At 48.2% G+C, this 14,401-nt stretch overlaps 1 protein-coding gene across 1 annotated transcript; it reads left to right on the top strand.

The window, feature by feature from the left end:
• Positions 1 to 5,164: 5,164 nt before the first annotated feature.
• On the top strand, positions 5,165 to 14,319 carry AP5Z1 (adaptor related protein complex 5 subunit zeta 1). Its single transcript, XM_075767185.1, has 17 exons — positions 5,165 to 5,263; positions 5,545 to 5,682; positions 6,074 to 6,260; positions 7,593 to 7,737; positions 8,204 to 8,316; positions 8,793 to 8,961; positions 9,399 to 9,542; positions 9,924 to 9,961; positions 10,041 to 10,203; positions 10,473 to 10,651; positions 11,171 to 11,313; positions 11,928 to 12,077; positions 12,207 to 12,318; positions 12,713 to 12,810; positions 13,075 to 13,207; positions 13,375 to 13,589; positions 13,884 to 14,319. Exons 1-17 carry the CDS (start codon positions 5,223 to 5,225, stop codon positions 14,152 to 14,154), a joined length of 2,439 nt encoding a protein of 812 aa, XP_075623300.1. The 5' UTR covers positions 5,165 to 5,222; the 3' UTR covers positions 14,155 to 14,319.
• Positions 14,320 to 14,401: the final 82 nt, after the last annotated feature.

The raw sequence follows: 14,401 nt of genomic DNA, 5'->3' as shown, positions 1-14,401 counted from the left end.
CCTTGCCTGCTGGTCTCTCAGACAGCTCCTATTTCTGCTCCCCGTCACAGTTTTTTTTGCCCTCTGTTTGTAGCTGTTTTTGTCAACTCCAGAGTCCTTTAATCCAGCTCCTAATTTAATGCTATTGCTTCAAGGTTTGCATCTGGTGAGAATCTGTGTTAGGTTGCAGTTATACAACAGAATGTTCAGTCATGTAACTCCATTTCCTTCTGGGTGGAAAAATTATGCGAAAGCTGCTACTACTATAGCATACACTAGTGTTGGAAAGTGTAGCTTACAATGGAGCCAGCTGTGCTGCAGAAAACAGTTACACTACAAGGTCATCTGGATTGCTGGAACTGATGGGAGTGGGATGGGATCCTTCTTGCACTTTGATCTGGACCTGATCAAAACGTAGCTGTGACTTTGTGCTGGGGCGCCTCTCTCTGCAGCTGCCTATGGCTATTCGTGATTAGTTAGATCAGCATCTCTGTTAGGTGGATTGTTTGCAGGACAGCACATGTGTTTGTGCACACAGCTGTGGATATATGCATGTATAATAATTGGTGGAAAATACCTAGCTGTAATGGTGGGCTTTCTCTGTTAGGCTGTCTTTCACAGGGCAGTAATACAGCAGTAAGCATTTTACTTTGGCCTGAGCAAGACATTTTGAAAAATACTTGTTTTTCTTGGAGCACTATATTTAAATTCCAAATTTTTAATCAACTTTTAACCTTTGTATTTATATGTTCAGAAAACTCTTTTGATACCTTTTCAATTTACCAACACTGAATTAAAACCCTTCAGAATGTATGGCTGGTCCTCTCCTTATGTGTCACTTTTAAGTTTTAGAGACCGAGGGTAGTTGTACCCCTTCGCTCTCAAGATAGAAGAAACCATTGACAATTCATAGGTGGCAGCTAAGGAAGAAACCCTTTAAATATTTTTTTTTCAGAGAATATTAAATTAGATCTGTGTAAGCATAAAATTTATATTTATTTGTGTGTGTGAGTGTGTGTGTGTGTATATAGATATATAAGTGGTCCATGACTATTTCTTTCTCTTAAATGGTACTTTACACAGACTTTTATACAATATGTTGGTAAATTCCCGCACCAGGCACTGATTCTAAAAGATCGATGTACCTGTATTTGTAACAAATGTGGGCAGCCGGTAGAAGCAGTTTTACTTCAATGATTGCTTTCATTCCTCTCGCAGAGCAGAAGAGACTACTTGGTACTTGCATCCTCCTTGCGCAGGAGCCCTGCTTCTAGCTTTGTCATGCTTTCAGCAACCCCAGTCTGTGCTGCTTTTCTGGCAAGAACATCCCCCACGTGGCACTAATGAAAGCTGGAATCTTTTCTCGCCTCAAATTATCTCTAGATGTGGTATCAGGGAGCTCTTTACAGATTCTGCTCTGTAAGTAATGGGACCTTATTTCTAGCAGGAAATTAATGGAGGGTCCATGAGGGTGCTGTAAGGTTGAGGGGTTCCTCCCTGTCTGTCAGGTGGCTAAGCTAACACTGGGGCACTATGAAATAGTTTCTTTTCTGCTGTGGTAAGATTATTCTCCTTTTAAGATACTTCTGTCTCTTCATGGGGTGTGAGGTGTGTATATCCCCTTAAAAACAAATGTGTAAGAGGTTTTTTCTGATGTCCCATTCACAGGGAGTAAATTTTACTTAACTGGCCAAATTTCAATTGTAGTTTAGATCCACAAAGATCACTAAATTCAGAGGCATGTGTTTTGACCTACTTGGACCTTTTGAGAATTATTCTTAAAAGCAGGTGACACTTGGCTTCCTAATTCTAAGAGCTCTTCCAGAAGTAGAAATTCCTTTCTCTGAAAGGACCTAAATGAATGCTTCACTGCAGTTTCTGCTTACTGTCTGGTGTTTGGGCTTTGATACTTAAGGGAGGACAGGATTGGTGGTAAGAAGAGTAACCAGAATAGGAGCAGTGAAAGGAAACAGCTTTCCTCCTCAGCAGAAACCAGCCCTGGTGAAAACCAGACCTCCCCTAGTATTGGGTAACTGCTTTGTCTGCCACTGAGTTAAGCAATGCACACTGTATCCCAGTCCCTGGCACCTTTGCCATGATCAAGACCTTTCAGTCCTGCTTCTATCCCACCTCAGTTTCACTTAAAGCAGTCTGAAACAGAGCTTTTCCTAAAGCTAAGGGCAATGTTGAGGAGAAATGTCTGTTCACTGAAGAAAAATGAGATTTTAATGGAGCAGAAAAAGTGATATTTCCTTCTGTTTCACTGCCTTGCTGCTAAAAGTCTGGTGCAGAACATCATGATGTTCTGCTGATTTATACGCCGCTCTTTGGGGGTGGACAGGCTGCTAAGTAGGCAAGTTGGATCTGTAGCAAATGAATTGCTGTAAACCTAAACTCACTTTGTGGGTTTTTTTCTTTCCCCCAAATGGGCTTGAAGTAGAGGGAGGGAACCAGAGTATTGTTGTTTGTAAGATCTTTTTGTTTTATTGGAAAAGAAAACAGACAATTAAAAAAAAAAAGTCATTCAAATATGCTGATAGAGAAAACAGAATGGCTTAAAAATACAAAAAATCTTACAAGACAGTATATTGTCCTGGGTTCTGAACGTGTTGTTTGTACCATGATGAGACTGGCCTTGTCCAGCCTGCCAGCCAACCTCTATGGCTGTCCAAAGGACTGTTATCCACAAGATTGTTAAAAGCTGTTTAGGGATAAATCAAAAAATGTATGTCAGCAATGTATGGTAAAGCTGGAAATTTGGATCCAACTCTGAGTATTTGCTTTTAAAAAAAAAAAAACACAACAATTTAGGAAAATCTGAATCTCCCCCTGTTCCGCATATATGCATTCCCACTGAGTCCTTAGGGGAAGGCTGCAGTGAGATGAGGACCTGAAATACCTCCGTGGCTTGACAGAAGTGTTTTGCTGCAGAGATCTGGGGGAGCCTTACCCTGTTCACCTAGATTTGGCACTTAATTTAAGGATGGGGATGGGTGGGGGAACTAAAGCCATGCTTGCATTTCAGTTCCTGGTGTTGCCTGCACAAGACACCTCCAGCCAGATGATTTGGTTTTTTGGGGTTTTTTTTTTACAGCTGATATCAAAAGTATTTTTTGTGACTTGTTTTCATTATCAGTGCTTTTTAAAAAACAGGTGTGTATCCCAAGGGGGAAAGCTCCTTCTGGGGCAAAGGATGTTGAAGTTCATCATCCTTATCTGGCCATGTCGTGGCATTGCTCCTCTGAGATGTTTAACTGTGTGGGCAGACCGTGGCTCTGGCGAGGGGTGGGACAGTGGCCTGGTCACGCTGAGGAGCCGGCTGCTCACCAGAGGACGTGGCAAAGACGAGCGTCTGAGGAGCAGGACCTGCATTTCCACATCAAATGGGATACAGTGGGTTTGGTTTTTTTAATATGGAGCCATACTTTTTTTTAAGTAATTTGAGATCTGAATGTGATTTCTAATGTATCAAGAACGTTAATATTTTAAAGCTATAACAAAGTTTAAAATTTCTACTATTTTTTTCATTTATTTTAACTGTTCTGTTCTGTTACCTTAATTTGATGTATGTGGTTGGGGAATGTTGCTTCTCCTCTTAGCATTTGTTTCTATAACCAGAAATAAAATTATATATGAAAGAGAAAATGCCCTGAAATTGTTTGCTGCTTTTGAGTGACAGACTTGGATGCTTCCAGTGTCGTACAGCAGTTTGTGTTGTAGAGCCTGTCCCTTCTCACGATGAACTGCTGGTATGTGAGGGGACGCAGGGTTTTATCACTCTTTCCTTTTGTTATCTGCATTAAATGCTGTAGGAGGGAAGTATATGTCTGAACACCTTGCACTGTTTCAGTGATCAGAGATTCTACTTTTGATCCCTTGTCAGTTATTTGGGAAGCTCTTCATTTGCACCAGCGTGAACATAAGTACGTGTGTGAGTTTGAGATCTGTGATGCTTCCCCTGGGGATTATAAACTATTCTTCCAGCTCTAGCTTTCATTTTGTCATGAAGAGAAACATTGTTATTTTGAAGGATAAACTACTTCTCTGTATTTCTCTCTAATTTATAATAATTGTTTCATTTAAGCATGAGGTCAGAAAATACTTATTTTTCCACTTACCTTATAGTTACATTTTTTTCTCCCTTCTAACAGTTACAGTTTAAATTCAGGGTTTGTTTTGACTAAAAGTTATTCTGAGCTCCACAATGGAATAGGATTATCATTTTAAGATCCCACTTGACATAAAGTATCCATATTTGACTAATGTTAAAAAAAAAAAATTTACGCAGCCTAGCAAAGATACTCAACCAGAGCTGCCTTTTTTTTTTTATGGGGGGGTGGGGTGTGCATCTTTTTCAAAATTGTCATGTCTGGCGCATCTTCTGCCACAGCCAGAGGAGATGATGTGTGGGTGGAAAATCTGACTCTCTGTGCTTGCCCTCCTCTCTGTGTCAGCCTGCTGCCTGCAATTAGCTCTGTTAATGGCTGGGATGATGCTGCATCTGTGGAAGGCAAAAGGGAGCTGAGCTCTGCTGGCTAATCACCAAGGCACACTGTTAATGAACTTGGGTGCCCGGGGGCAGAGGGCAGACATGTACCAAAGGGCAAAGCGCCGAGCTTCTTCCCTGGGCGTCTTCTCCTCATGGGGTGATGTGCAGTGTGGCAGGAAGAGCTTCGGGCTTATGAGCAGTCAGGAGGAGATGTATCTGTTGGGGAAATGTTCTCCTTTTGGAAGCTCTGAAGGCCACCAGCTGAGCAGCTATTTTTCACATCTCTTGCCCTTTTCAGAAAGGATTGGTTTTGAATAGGTCCCAGAAAAGGCTAATGCCACCTTCTACTGTCATGTGCTTAAAAACCCCAACTCTGCCCTGTCCCTGCTGTGCGGTGATGTTTCCTGTTGGAGTCCGGAGAGCTGCTCTCCTTTGGGCTATGTGGGATGGCCTCAGAGCTTCACCTCGGGCTCCTGAGGTGGAGAATAACAGCACTATCATCTCAAAATAATGAGCAGCCACTAGAGAGGACTTTGCCACTATCCATTCTCCTCTCCTCTCTGCGGGCAGGATCCGGCCCCGTTTCCCAGGGCTAGGACCCGCCATGCTCCAGCCCCACCGGAACTTCCCTGGCAGGCGGAACCTTCGTGCAGCAGCAGCATCGTTCCCCCGGAGCCGGTCCAGCAGGACCGCCCACCTCTGCGGGGCCGCTTTAGCCGCGTACCGAGGCGAGGAGAGCGGCGCAGCATCCGGCATGTTCACGGCGGCGGCCGAGAGCTTCCTCAAGCAGGCGAGGTACCGGGGGGCTGGGGCACCGGGAGGGGGGCTGACAGCCTGGGGTGGGCGCTGAGGTACCGGGGGAGGGCGGCTGGGGCCCTGTGGGGGGTGCTGGGCCGGAGGCTGGCGGGGGTCGGGCGGGAGCTGAGTGGGGAGCGGGGCCCCGGGCGCTGCCTCACCGGGTTGGGGGGTTAGAGGGGGGTGGTGGGTGCACCCCTGCAGCCCCGGGGCTTCTGAGGAGGGCCAGGAATTGGGCCCGAGCGGAGGGGGCCGGGGTCTGACGCCCGCTGCCCCCCCAGGGAGATCCAGGAGGAGGAGCTCCGGAGATTCGCCGCCCGCGTCGCCGCCCTCCTGCAGGGCCCGGAGCTGGGCCCCGAGGCCGTGGACTGTCTCCAGAGGCTGCACCTCACCGTCGCCGCCACCAAGTACCCCCGCAAGTGAGTGGCCTTGAGTCTCTCTGATGTTCGCAAGAACCGAAGCGTGACTTTCTTGGGGGAAAGAAAGGAGGCGGGGGAGGTGTGCTAGTGCTTTAAAAAAACAGCCTGTTTTGAAAACACTGGGCTTGATATAAATGTAAAGCCCCTCTTTGCCTTTTTTTCCCCACTGCTAAGTAGAAGGTGCACATCTTTTGCAGTGAATAACGAGCATTTGTGCCACTGAGCACTCTTTAAAGTTGCGCTAAGGAACAAAATTCAGAAATGAAGATGATAAGATGGCATTGGTTAGAGTCACCATCAAGCGAGATCGTCCCAAGACCAAGAGTATACAGGAAATAAATGTCTGAATCTATTCTTGCTTTGTAGTGATGCTTTACTGTGACTCTTTTAGGTTAGATGGCAAGTTCGTGGAACTGTTGCAGACGGTGCTGTGTTCGTCCAAGTACACTGAGCAGGTTCAGGTGTTATGTGCTGCCATCCTGAGAGAGATGTCGCCTTGCAACGATCTGATCCTCTCTTATGATGAGATTCAAGATACAAAGCTCTTGAGCCTGGTATTATCTGTCCTTTTGGTTCAGGTAAATGACCTGTCAAGTCAGAAATCTTCTCTTGTCTATATGGATTTGCTTTCTGATTGTTCCCCGTTTGTTGAGCTCAAAGAGTATCACTTCTCTAACACGAGTGCAATGGGCAGCAACCTCACTCATGAAAGCAGCCGCACATAAAAAGCAGAGCCTTTGCAAACGTCATCATTGTGTTTCAATTTGTCACTGTTTTGGGTGGACATCATCCTCCTTCTCTTTGCCCTTTTGCCCATCTTGGCTCAGCAAAGCTGATGTTCTTTTTGTAAAGCTTTTGGTTTTCCAGAAAACACAGCCTCTGGTGTTGCATTAGGAGCTGGAAACCTGCCATTGATTTGAGTTCATCTGTTTTCCTCTGAGCAACAAGAGATGTCAGCAGCACACATAAGCAGCCCCATCATTTGTAGTGGGCTGCAGCAATGTATCCGCAGGAGGAGTAGGGTTGTCTCTTCCATTTTCCTTCACTGCACAGATCCTCATCCCTGAAACTTACACTGCCTTCTCTGTATGTTGTTTTGGTTGATTTATCCATGTCTGTTCACGAGAAGCACAGGAAGTAGCCTCGGTCATGGGTGAGGTTCCTGTATGAAATTCCGCACTGGATGCTCGCCTGTCATTTCCTAATTGCTCCTAGTGATCTGGTACAAATCTGACTATTAGGTGGGGAGTGTCAGAGACTGGTGTTTGTTGCCTTCAGCAGCCAGCTCCCCAAGACCCTGAGCAGCAGAGAAGGTTTGCTTCTTGTCAGCGTGATGACATTCATGGGGGAAAAAAAACCTGTCAAAAGTCTGGGTCCACCTGTCATCTTTAACAGAGTTGTATTGGACAGAAGGGTTTGACAGCATCTCGGAGCCACAGCCGTAACAGCTTTCAAAAGAGGAATCGGCTTTATTTTCTGCATTGTGAGGATATGGACTAACCAGAGAGTCTTAGAACATGTTACAACAGTCCATCTTCTGTTCATAAATTTCTAATTTAACAATTGAGCTAGTAAACTGACCACCTGGGGAGTAGTTAGTGCTACTACTCTGCTCTAGAATTGATGGATCATAGTGTTTAATTTTAAGAGCTCCATTGCAGTTGTTAATTTCCACTTCAGGTGCTGGTTGTCCACAAACCTGTTGATGCATCAGTGTACGCTTCCCCTCATGGGATCTGTTAATTCACATTGCAGAAGATCTCTCTGTACTGTGGTATAATAGCCTGTGCTGTGAGTTCTTTTTATGTTTGACATTGGTATTGATGTCTGATGGAAGAGTTTGTATGGTATTCTTCTCTAGCATTAGTAGAAGATTATCTGTCTAGCTTTACCTCTGCTTTATTTTTAAGGGAAATAAGAAGGCTGAAGTGTCTGCTGTGGGGCAGCGTATTGTAAAAGGCCTCGAAAGAAGACTGCCTGAGGGTCAGAGTGCTCGGTACCTTCTTCCTGTCCTGTCAAAAGTCATCAGTCTTTCACCAGAATCTCTAACTGAAGGTAAATATATAGGAAGGCCTCAGATTATTATCTGGCTGTGATCTGTATAGCGATCAGGAGGCTCTCTGAAGGCTTTGGCTGGGAGTAGGACTTGGAAACATATTTGCCACAGGGAAGGTGAACTTACTGGGCGAGATATTCCACCACTCAAAAATGGAACTGGGTCTTCAGCTGCTTTCAACCCTTCTGGGTGCCAGAAGGGGTTTGCATCACAAATCTGCATGGATTTGTATCACAGTAACCTGTACCCTAGCTAAGGTCTCCAGATGCTGTAGGAGTATGAGATTGTAGCTATCCTGAAGAGCATCAAGCAAAGAGAGAGAGAGAAACAGAGGCATGCCTGTGTATCTGCTCAAGAGAGCAGCAAAACCAACTAGAAGTGCTCTTCATAAGAGAGGCAGGACTGTGTTGCAGAGGCTGCTTCTCTGCCTGCTCTAGCAATGACCCTGTGACTTTCCTTGCACAGAGCAGACCAATGTAGTCAGTAAAAAGATGGCTGACTGGCTGAGGTATGCAAGTATTCAGCAAGGAATTCCTCAGTCCTCTGGAGGCTTCTTCTCCAATCCCAGGACCAGACAGGTGAGTGCCGAGTTGCTGTGGTCATCTCATGGGGGCATTTGCTAGACAGGTACCTGCTCTTTTGGGTTCCCAGAATCAGGTTCTTTTGGGAAATGGTAACCTAGAAGGGCTGCTGTTCTTTGTCACTTTTTCAAAGCAGGGGGATTTATAGCTCCAAGACTTAGGAGTTCTGCTCTAGAGCCAGAATTTTGATCCATGAAGTAGTTTTGAGGAGAGAGTCTTCTGGTGACCACGTACATCAGAGTAAAAGCTGATTTCAAATGAAGCTTGTGTGAGAGAGAAGGGGAATGTTTGGGATGTTTTAGCTGGGGAAGACAATCCAACACAGTTGGCTTTTCTCTCTCTGGATAACTGCCTCCCTGCAGGCCCCATAGTACATATAAACAAGGGCTACTTGTCTCCATGGGCTCAGTGGAGTTTGCCTTGCCTTGTCAGCCTCTTCCTGGGGATCTGACCTGCTGCATCTTTTCTCGCAGCCTGGTCCTGTCACAGAGGTGGATGGTGCCATTGCCACTGACTTCTTCACAGTGCTCTCGCTGGGTCAGTACTACACACAGGACCAGTGGCTCAACGTGCAGGCTTTCTCCATGCTGCGAAATTGGCTGCTGTGCTACGGGGGCCAGGGATTGAAGACCCCAGAATCAGGTATGAACTGAAGGGCTGCAGGCCAATGTCGGTTGTACCCCCAGGAGGGGGGTGTGTGCTCTGAGATGATGCACCAGCAACCCAGCAAGTGGCGGAAATATAGGCAAGAGTTCAGAGCTCTTGGACTAGGAGCAGGGAAACTTTGGGAGGGAATATCACAAAACCTCTTGACTGATCCTCACCAACCTTTCCATGAGGAATTATCCCTTCAGTGGGGCTCCTGGTTTTAAGCAAAACCCCGTGGGTCCCTGAGAAAAAAAGCCTGGGTGGTAGAAGACAGCATGTCCTTAGTGTTCTTGTATCCCTCCCTTCTTCCCCAGCCTCCTTTTTCATCGCAGTGCACCTGGGGACAGACAGCTCCCTTGGTGTTGCTGGGCAGCTGTGTGGGTTACACTGCCCATGACACGAGCCTATACGTGGTAATGTTTATCCCATAGATGACAAATCGGGAATGGACATGGACAGGTCTGTTATCTCCGCAGTCTCTACATCCACATCTAGTCGCCTGCTTCCCCCAAAGGACCGTCTGCGGGAAAAAGCCTTTGAGTACTGCCAGCGGCTTATTGAGCAGAGCAACCGGCGTGAGTCTTGCCATGAACCCTCCTTGGAGTTTTCTTGGTAGAGTTCTTGAAAATGTTACTGGTTCACTGCCTCTTTGGGCTGGGATCTCACTCCCTAGAGTCTTGCAGTCAGGCTCTAGGCATGGAACCTGTTGCAGCTGCAGGTGCAAGTCATTGATCAGTCCTGAGCTGGAGTGTTGGGAGGGATTTGGAGGCAATGGCCATGTTCTGCCTCCTACCCTTGATTTGCAGGGTGGAGCTGTGGAATGTGTTTCTCGTTAGCCTGGAACTGGGATCAGTATGTGTTCCCACCTGTCCTGAAATCTGTGTTAGTGCTCAAACTGACAGCCTAATGTTCCTGTTTGGACTCCAAAGTTTAACTTGGACTCCTTTCTCTGGCAGGACCCCTGAAGAAAGATGATGGAGACCTGCAGAAAGCTGTAAGTACACAGAGTTGGGGCTGAAACTTTGGGAGTTGTGGCTTCTCCCACTCTGATCTGATTCTCTGCTCTCCTGCAGTGTCTCATCGAGGCAGTGACAATCATGGATATCATCTGCAAACAGGACTCCTCCTATGTGTACCGCACAGTCTCCTTCCTGAAAATCCTGCATGGCAGAATCTCTGGGGATGCCACTTATGCCAGGGCCCTACTGCCCATTGCCCAGTTCTTCCTGAACCACAGTAAGTCAGCAGCTCTCACCGCCCCCTCCATGAGCTAGCCTTCCTACTCTCAGCGCAGCCTTTTGTCCTGGCAGTTTGCTGGCTGCCAGAGTGGGTAATTCAGCCTTGGCTGTACTCTGGGACGGATGGTCTTACTCCAGGAGAGCCAGGAGCTGGGGTGTCCGTGTGTTCTTTAGAAAAACATAACCCAGATTTAGCTTAGCCCCTGGAGCCCTTGTTGGCAGGGCTGCTGGGTGGGCTGTGCTCAGCAATGTGCTGTGTCCTCCCAGGCAAAATGGCAGCTGTGGACTCCGATGCAATCTACAAACACTTATTCACTGATATCCCGGCTCAGCTCTTCCACAACCCGTCACTGGCCTTCGAATTTGTCCAGTTCTGCAAAGACAACAGCCAGCTCTTCACTGAGACCTCCAGCATATTCAGACAGAGCTTTCCAAATCTCTTCAAGGTACAACTGCTCGAGCAGCACAGCAGAGAGCCTGCTGCACGTTCCTTTCTGTACCCCAGAACTTTCTGTTTGCACCTCAGAGCTCTCCGTATGCCTCCATGGCAGTGCTAGGGAGAGCACAGGCAAAAAGGACTGTTAGAAAAGCAAGTGTGAGTTTGAAGAGGGAAGAGGGTTCTGGGTGTGATTAGCACTGCCGGTAGAGGAGAGGCTGCATTAGTTTTACTGCCAGTGGCTTGGAAAGTGCAGTGAACACAATTAGGACACAGCACTTTGTTTCTGGAAAATTTTAATAAGTTGCAGCTTGCCAGCCGCTGAACCAGCTGCCAGATGCCTGTGTTGAGCTTCCATCAACCTCAAAACCTGGGACTTCCATCAACCGCAAAACCCTCAGACTTCTCTGGTTTTGCTTTTCAGAAGTGAATTTCCCTTCCCTGTCCCTTTTGGTCACAGTGTAAGAATCCTCTGGGTGTGTGGTGGAGTAGCAGGTACAGTGCAGCAGTTTGTGCTTGTTCCTTGCAGTTCCTGGCGTGGAACAGCCCACCCCTTATCTCTGAGTTTGTGGACCTTCTCCCATTTCTGCTGGATGCAGGCACAGCCATTGAGATCTTCCATTTGCTGCTTGACCTGCCCTGTTTGACAGCAGCTCTGGACATCCAGCTGAGGTAACGCTACCTTCCTTTCTTGCTACTTCTTGCTTGCTACTCAGGGCATTCACATTGACCATAGCCTGACAGACATTTCTCTGAGCCTTCAGGTGCCCTCTGGCTGCTACTGTCGCAGAACAAGAGGCATCTGCTACAGTCAGGTTAACAGTCAGGTTTCTGGCTTTGTTCTCCTGCAGTCATACAGGAGTTTCTTCCTGAGGTCATTAGGAACTGTGAGTCTCCAAGAAGATGGGCTAGGACTGGCACTGGTTCTTGGTGCTGTACCTCTGCTCTTCCTTGTCTTACCTGACATTAGCAGCTCTTTCTGGAGTGCTTAGAAAAGGGAGTCATCCTAGAGGCAGTGGGCTTCGATGACAGGGATACAGAGCACTGTTTTCCCCTTTCCCAGGAGTGATACAGAAGCAATTCTGGAACTGTTGCCTGAGCCTGAGGGAGGAGGTCTGAGCTCATGATTTTCTGTCATCCTGGTTCTCTGGCTTCCAGAGGGCCTGGATTAGACCAACTTGCTGTCCCTGTTCCAGTGAAAAGGGAGTTATTCCATTGTTCAGTATTCCAGCTATGCCCTGGCCCATTCTCATAACGCAGCACATTCTGTGTGTGCCTCCTGCTAGGTCAACTGCTCTTCCTACCTCTGAGAAGGCTGCCAGCGACCCAGCTGTGAAGCCGGCCACCTGTCTGGAAGCCTTTCGCCATCCCCTCTACAAGAGCATGTTCCAGTATCTTCTCCGCACCAAGTCTGCTCCCGAGGACCCCCCAGAGAGGTAGGAGGCTGCTGTAGGAGACTGCCACAAGCCTCAAAGCGCTCAAAGGTCTTGTGGGGAAATAGGGAAGGGCAGCCAGGAGAGTAGCTGGGAACAAGCCTTCAACAGTAACTCTTCTGTTACCCACAGGCTGATTCCACTTCGGCAGCTGCTGGGATCCCTGGCCAGCAGCCCAAGGGTTGTGCAATGTGCAGAGACTGTCCCTGTCTTACTGGAGCTCTTTCTCAGGGTGGTGGCAGAGGTAGGCCCTTCTTGAGGGAGTTTGGCTCCCAGTCGTGCCATAGGGATCTCTTGTTACGTGAAGCACAGCCATAGAAGCAAAATTGTTAAGACACTGCAGCTTCAACAGAGGGGTGCATGAGGGGAGTGTGGGACGGTCTGATACTGGCATGTACCAGCACTGAGCTGGCTACTTCATCTGGAGGAGCGGAAAAGCTCCATGGTGCAGTGTCAGGCTTCACGCTGTTCCCTCAGGCAGCTGCGAGAGCAGAATGAGTGCCTGATGCCTGCTTTGTGTGCTGCTCCCCTCCTGCTAGATCAGGCTGTTTCTGTGCCAGCTGCCTTATCTGACTGGTTAGTTTGGGTTTTGGCTGCTGGAAGACACCGATGTTGCTGAACCTAAAGTTGTTTCTCAGTTTGCAGATGGACCGCTGATAAACCAGCTGGTGGTGCTGCTGCTGCAGAGGAGTGACGAGCTCTATGAGATCCCAGCATTTAAAGACAACGTGTACAGGTGAGATGGGTCAGGAGGCCCAGCCAAGCTGCCAACCCTTCTGCTGGCTGCAGCCTGGCAGCCCAGGAGCCTTTTCCATTGTGGCCTAGTCCCTGCTGCAACGCATCTTTGGAGGGTGCAAAATGGGAGCTGCACCTTCAGCCCCGCTAGAAACATCCTGAGCGTACAGCCGCTGTGCCAGTGGCTGGGTGCTGCTAGCACCTCCTCGGTTTGGTGATGACCGCCTTGCCCATGGTCTGAGTTCTGCCCATCTTTCTTGTCTAGGGTGCTGGGCTCACAGCTGGTGATGCTCTGCAAGCTGCACCCTGCGCTCGTCGTGGAACTGTCCACGGAGATTCTGGAGTTCTCAGGAACAGTCAGCAACATCCAGAACAAGGAGGCCATCTTTACCCATGTGGTAAGCAGGGCCTGCTTGTATAGGTTGCTCCAATTGCGGTGCAGTCTGTTGGTCACCTTCCCTTTCCTTCTCTCCTCTGTCCTAGCATTTGCTGATTTGCTGTTCCCTAAAAATTGTTTCCTTCCCTTTCCTTCTGCTTGCCCTGAGCACATCTGCCTTTGCTTCAGGTCTGGGCTATTGGAGAGTACATGTCTGTGTCCTACGACAAGCGCTGCACCGTGGAGCAGATCAACCGATTCTTTGAGACTCTGGAGGCCATGCTATTTGAAATCACCCAGCTCCGACCACTGGCCAGCACCCCTAGCTATGCACCCCGTGCCATCAGTGTCCTCATGGCCACCTTGACCAAGTTGGCAGCTCGCAGCCAGGATTTGATCCCCAGGTGAGGAGGGATGGCAGGGGCTGAAACGTGCAGGTCTCATGGGTCCACACACAGATGTTTGCTAGTGTTAATGGAACCTGGAACTGAAACAGGCCAGAGGAAACAAGCTGTGGTGGAGCAGTTTGGGGAAGTGGGATTCATCTGCTGATTAACACTCTGTGCATCAGGAGGATGGGGTGGGTAGCATCTGGTGTTCACCTGCAACAGAATCTTTTGGAGTACACAGGCTTAAGTAGTGATCTTGCTGGGTGCAAAGGTCCTGCCAGCTGATGTCTACGTCCTTCTTTCCTGCAGAGTGTCCATGTTCCTGTCCAAGATGAGGACATTTGTGCAGAGCCCTGCTGTCACCGCTGTTTACTGCGAGGAGGACCTCGAGGAGATCCTTATCCGGGCAACTGAGCTCATGAACCTACTGAAAATGCCAAGCGTGGCTCAGTTTGTGTTCACGCCACCTGTAGAGGTGGCCAGTACACGGTTTCAGAGAGAGGTGAATGACTCCCTCCCTTTTGCCCTGAGGATTGTCACCCGTCTCCTAGAGCCGGCTCCTGGCTTCATGCCAGGGTGAGGGCATGAGGTTTCTGAGAGGCTTCAGCCTCTATTGTAGTTCATCGGACGCTGCTGGTGCTCAGGGCTGAGGCCCTGCTCTGAACTGGAAATGAGGAACTGGAAATGGTTGTGAATGAAACAGAAAACAGGAATAAGTAGAGCTGAGGCAGCTCTTCTGGTCTGAGGCTGTTTGTATTTCTGTCTGGTAGTGCCTGTTGCTTTTCTGTCTCCTAATTTGTCTTAGCTCCCCTGGCCAGTATGGATTG

This window comes from Balearica regulorum, chromosome 15 (assembly GCF_011004875.1).
Source record: "Balearica regulorum gibbericeps isolate bBalReg1 chromosome 15, bBalReg1.pri, whole genome shotgun sequence".
Taxonomy (NCBI): domain Eukaryota; kingdom Metazoa; phylum Chordata; class Aves; order Gruiformes; family Gruidae; genus Balearica; species Balearica regulorum.
This window is presented reverse-complemented; position numbering and strand designations above follow the sequence as displayed.

Coding starts and splice junctions, on each gene's coding strand:
- AP5Z1 (XM_075767185.1), top strand. CDS start 5,223: ATGTTCACGGCGGCGGCCGAGAGCTTCCTCAAGCAGGCGAG. Junction 12,078..12,206: donor CCCGAGGACCCCCCAGAGAG/GTAGGAGGCTGC, acceptor TGTTACCCACAG/GCTGATTCCACTTCGGCAGC. Junction 12,319..12,712: donor TTCTCAGGGTGGTGGCAGAG/GTAGGCCCTTCT, acceptor GTTGTTTCTCAG/TTTGCAGATGGACCGCTGAT.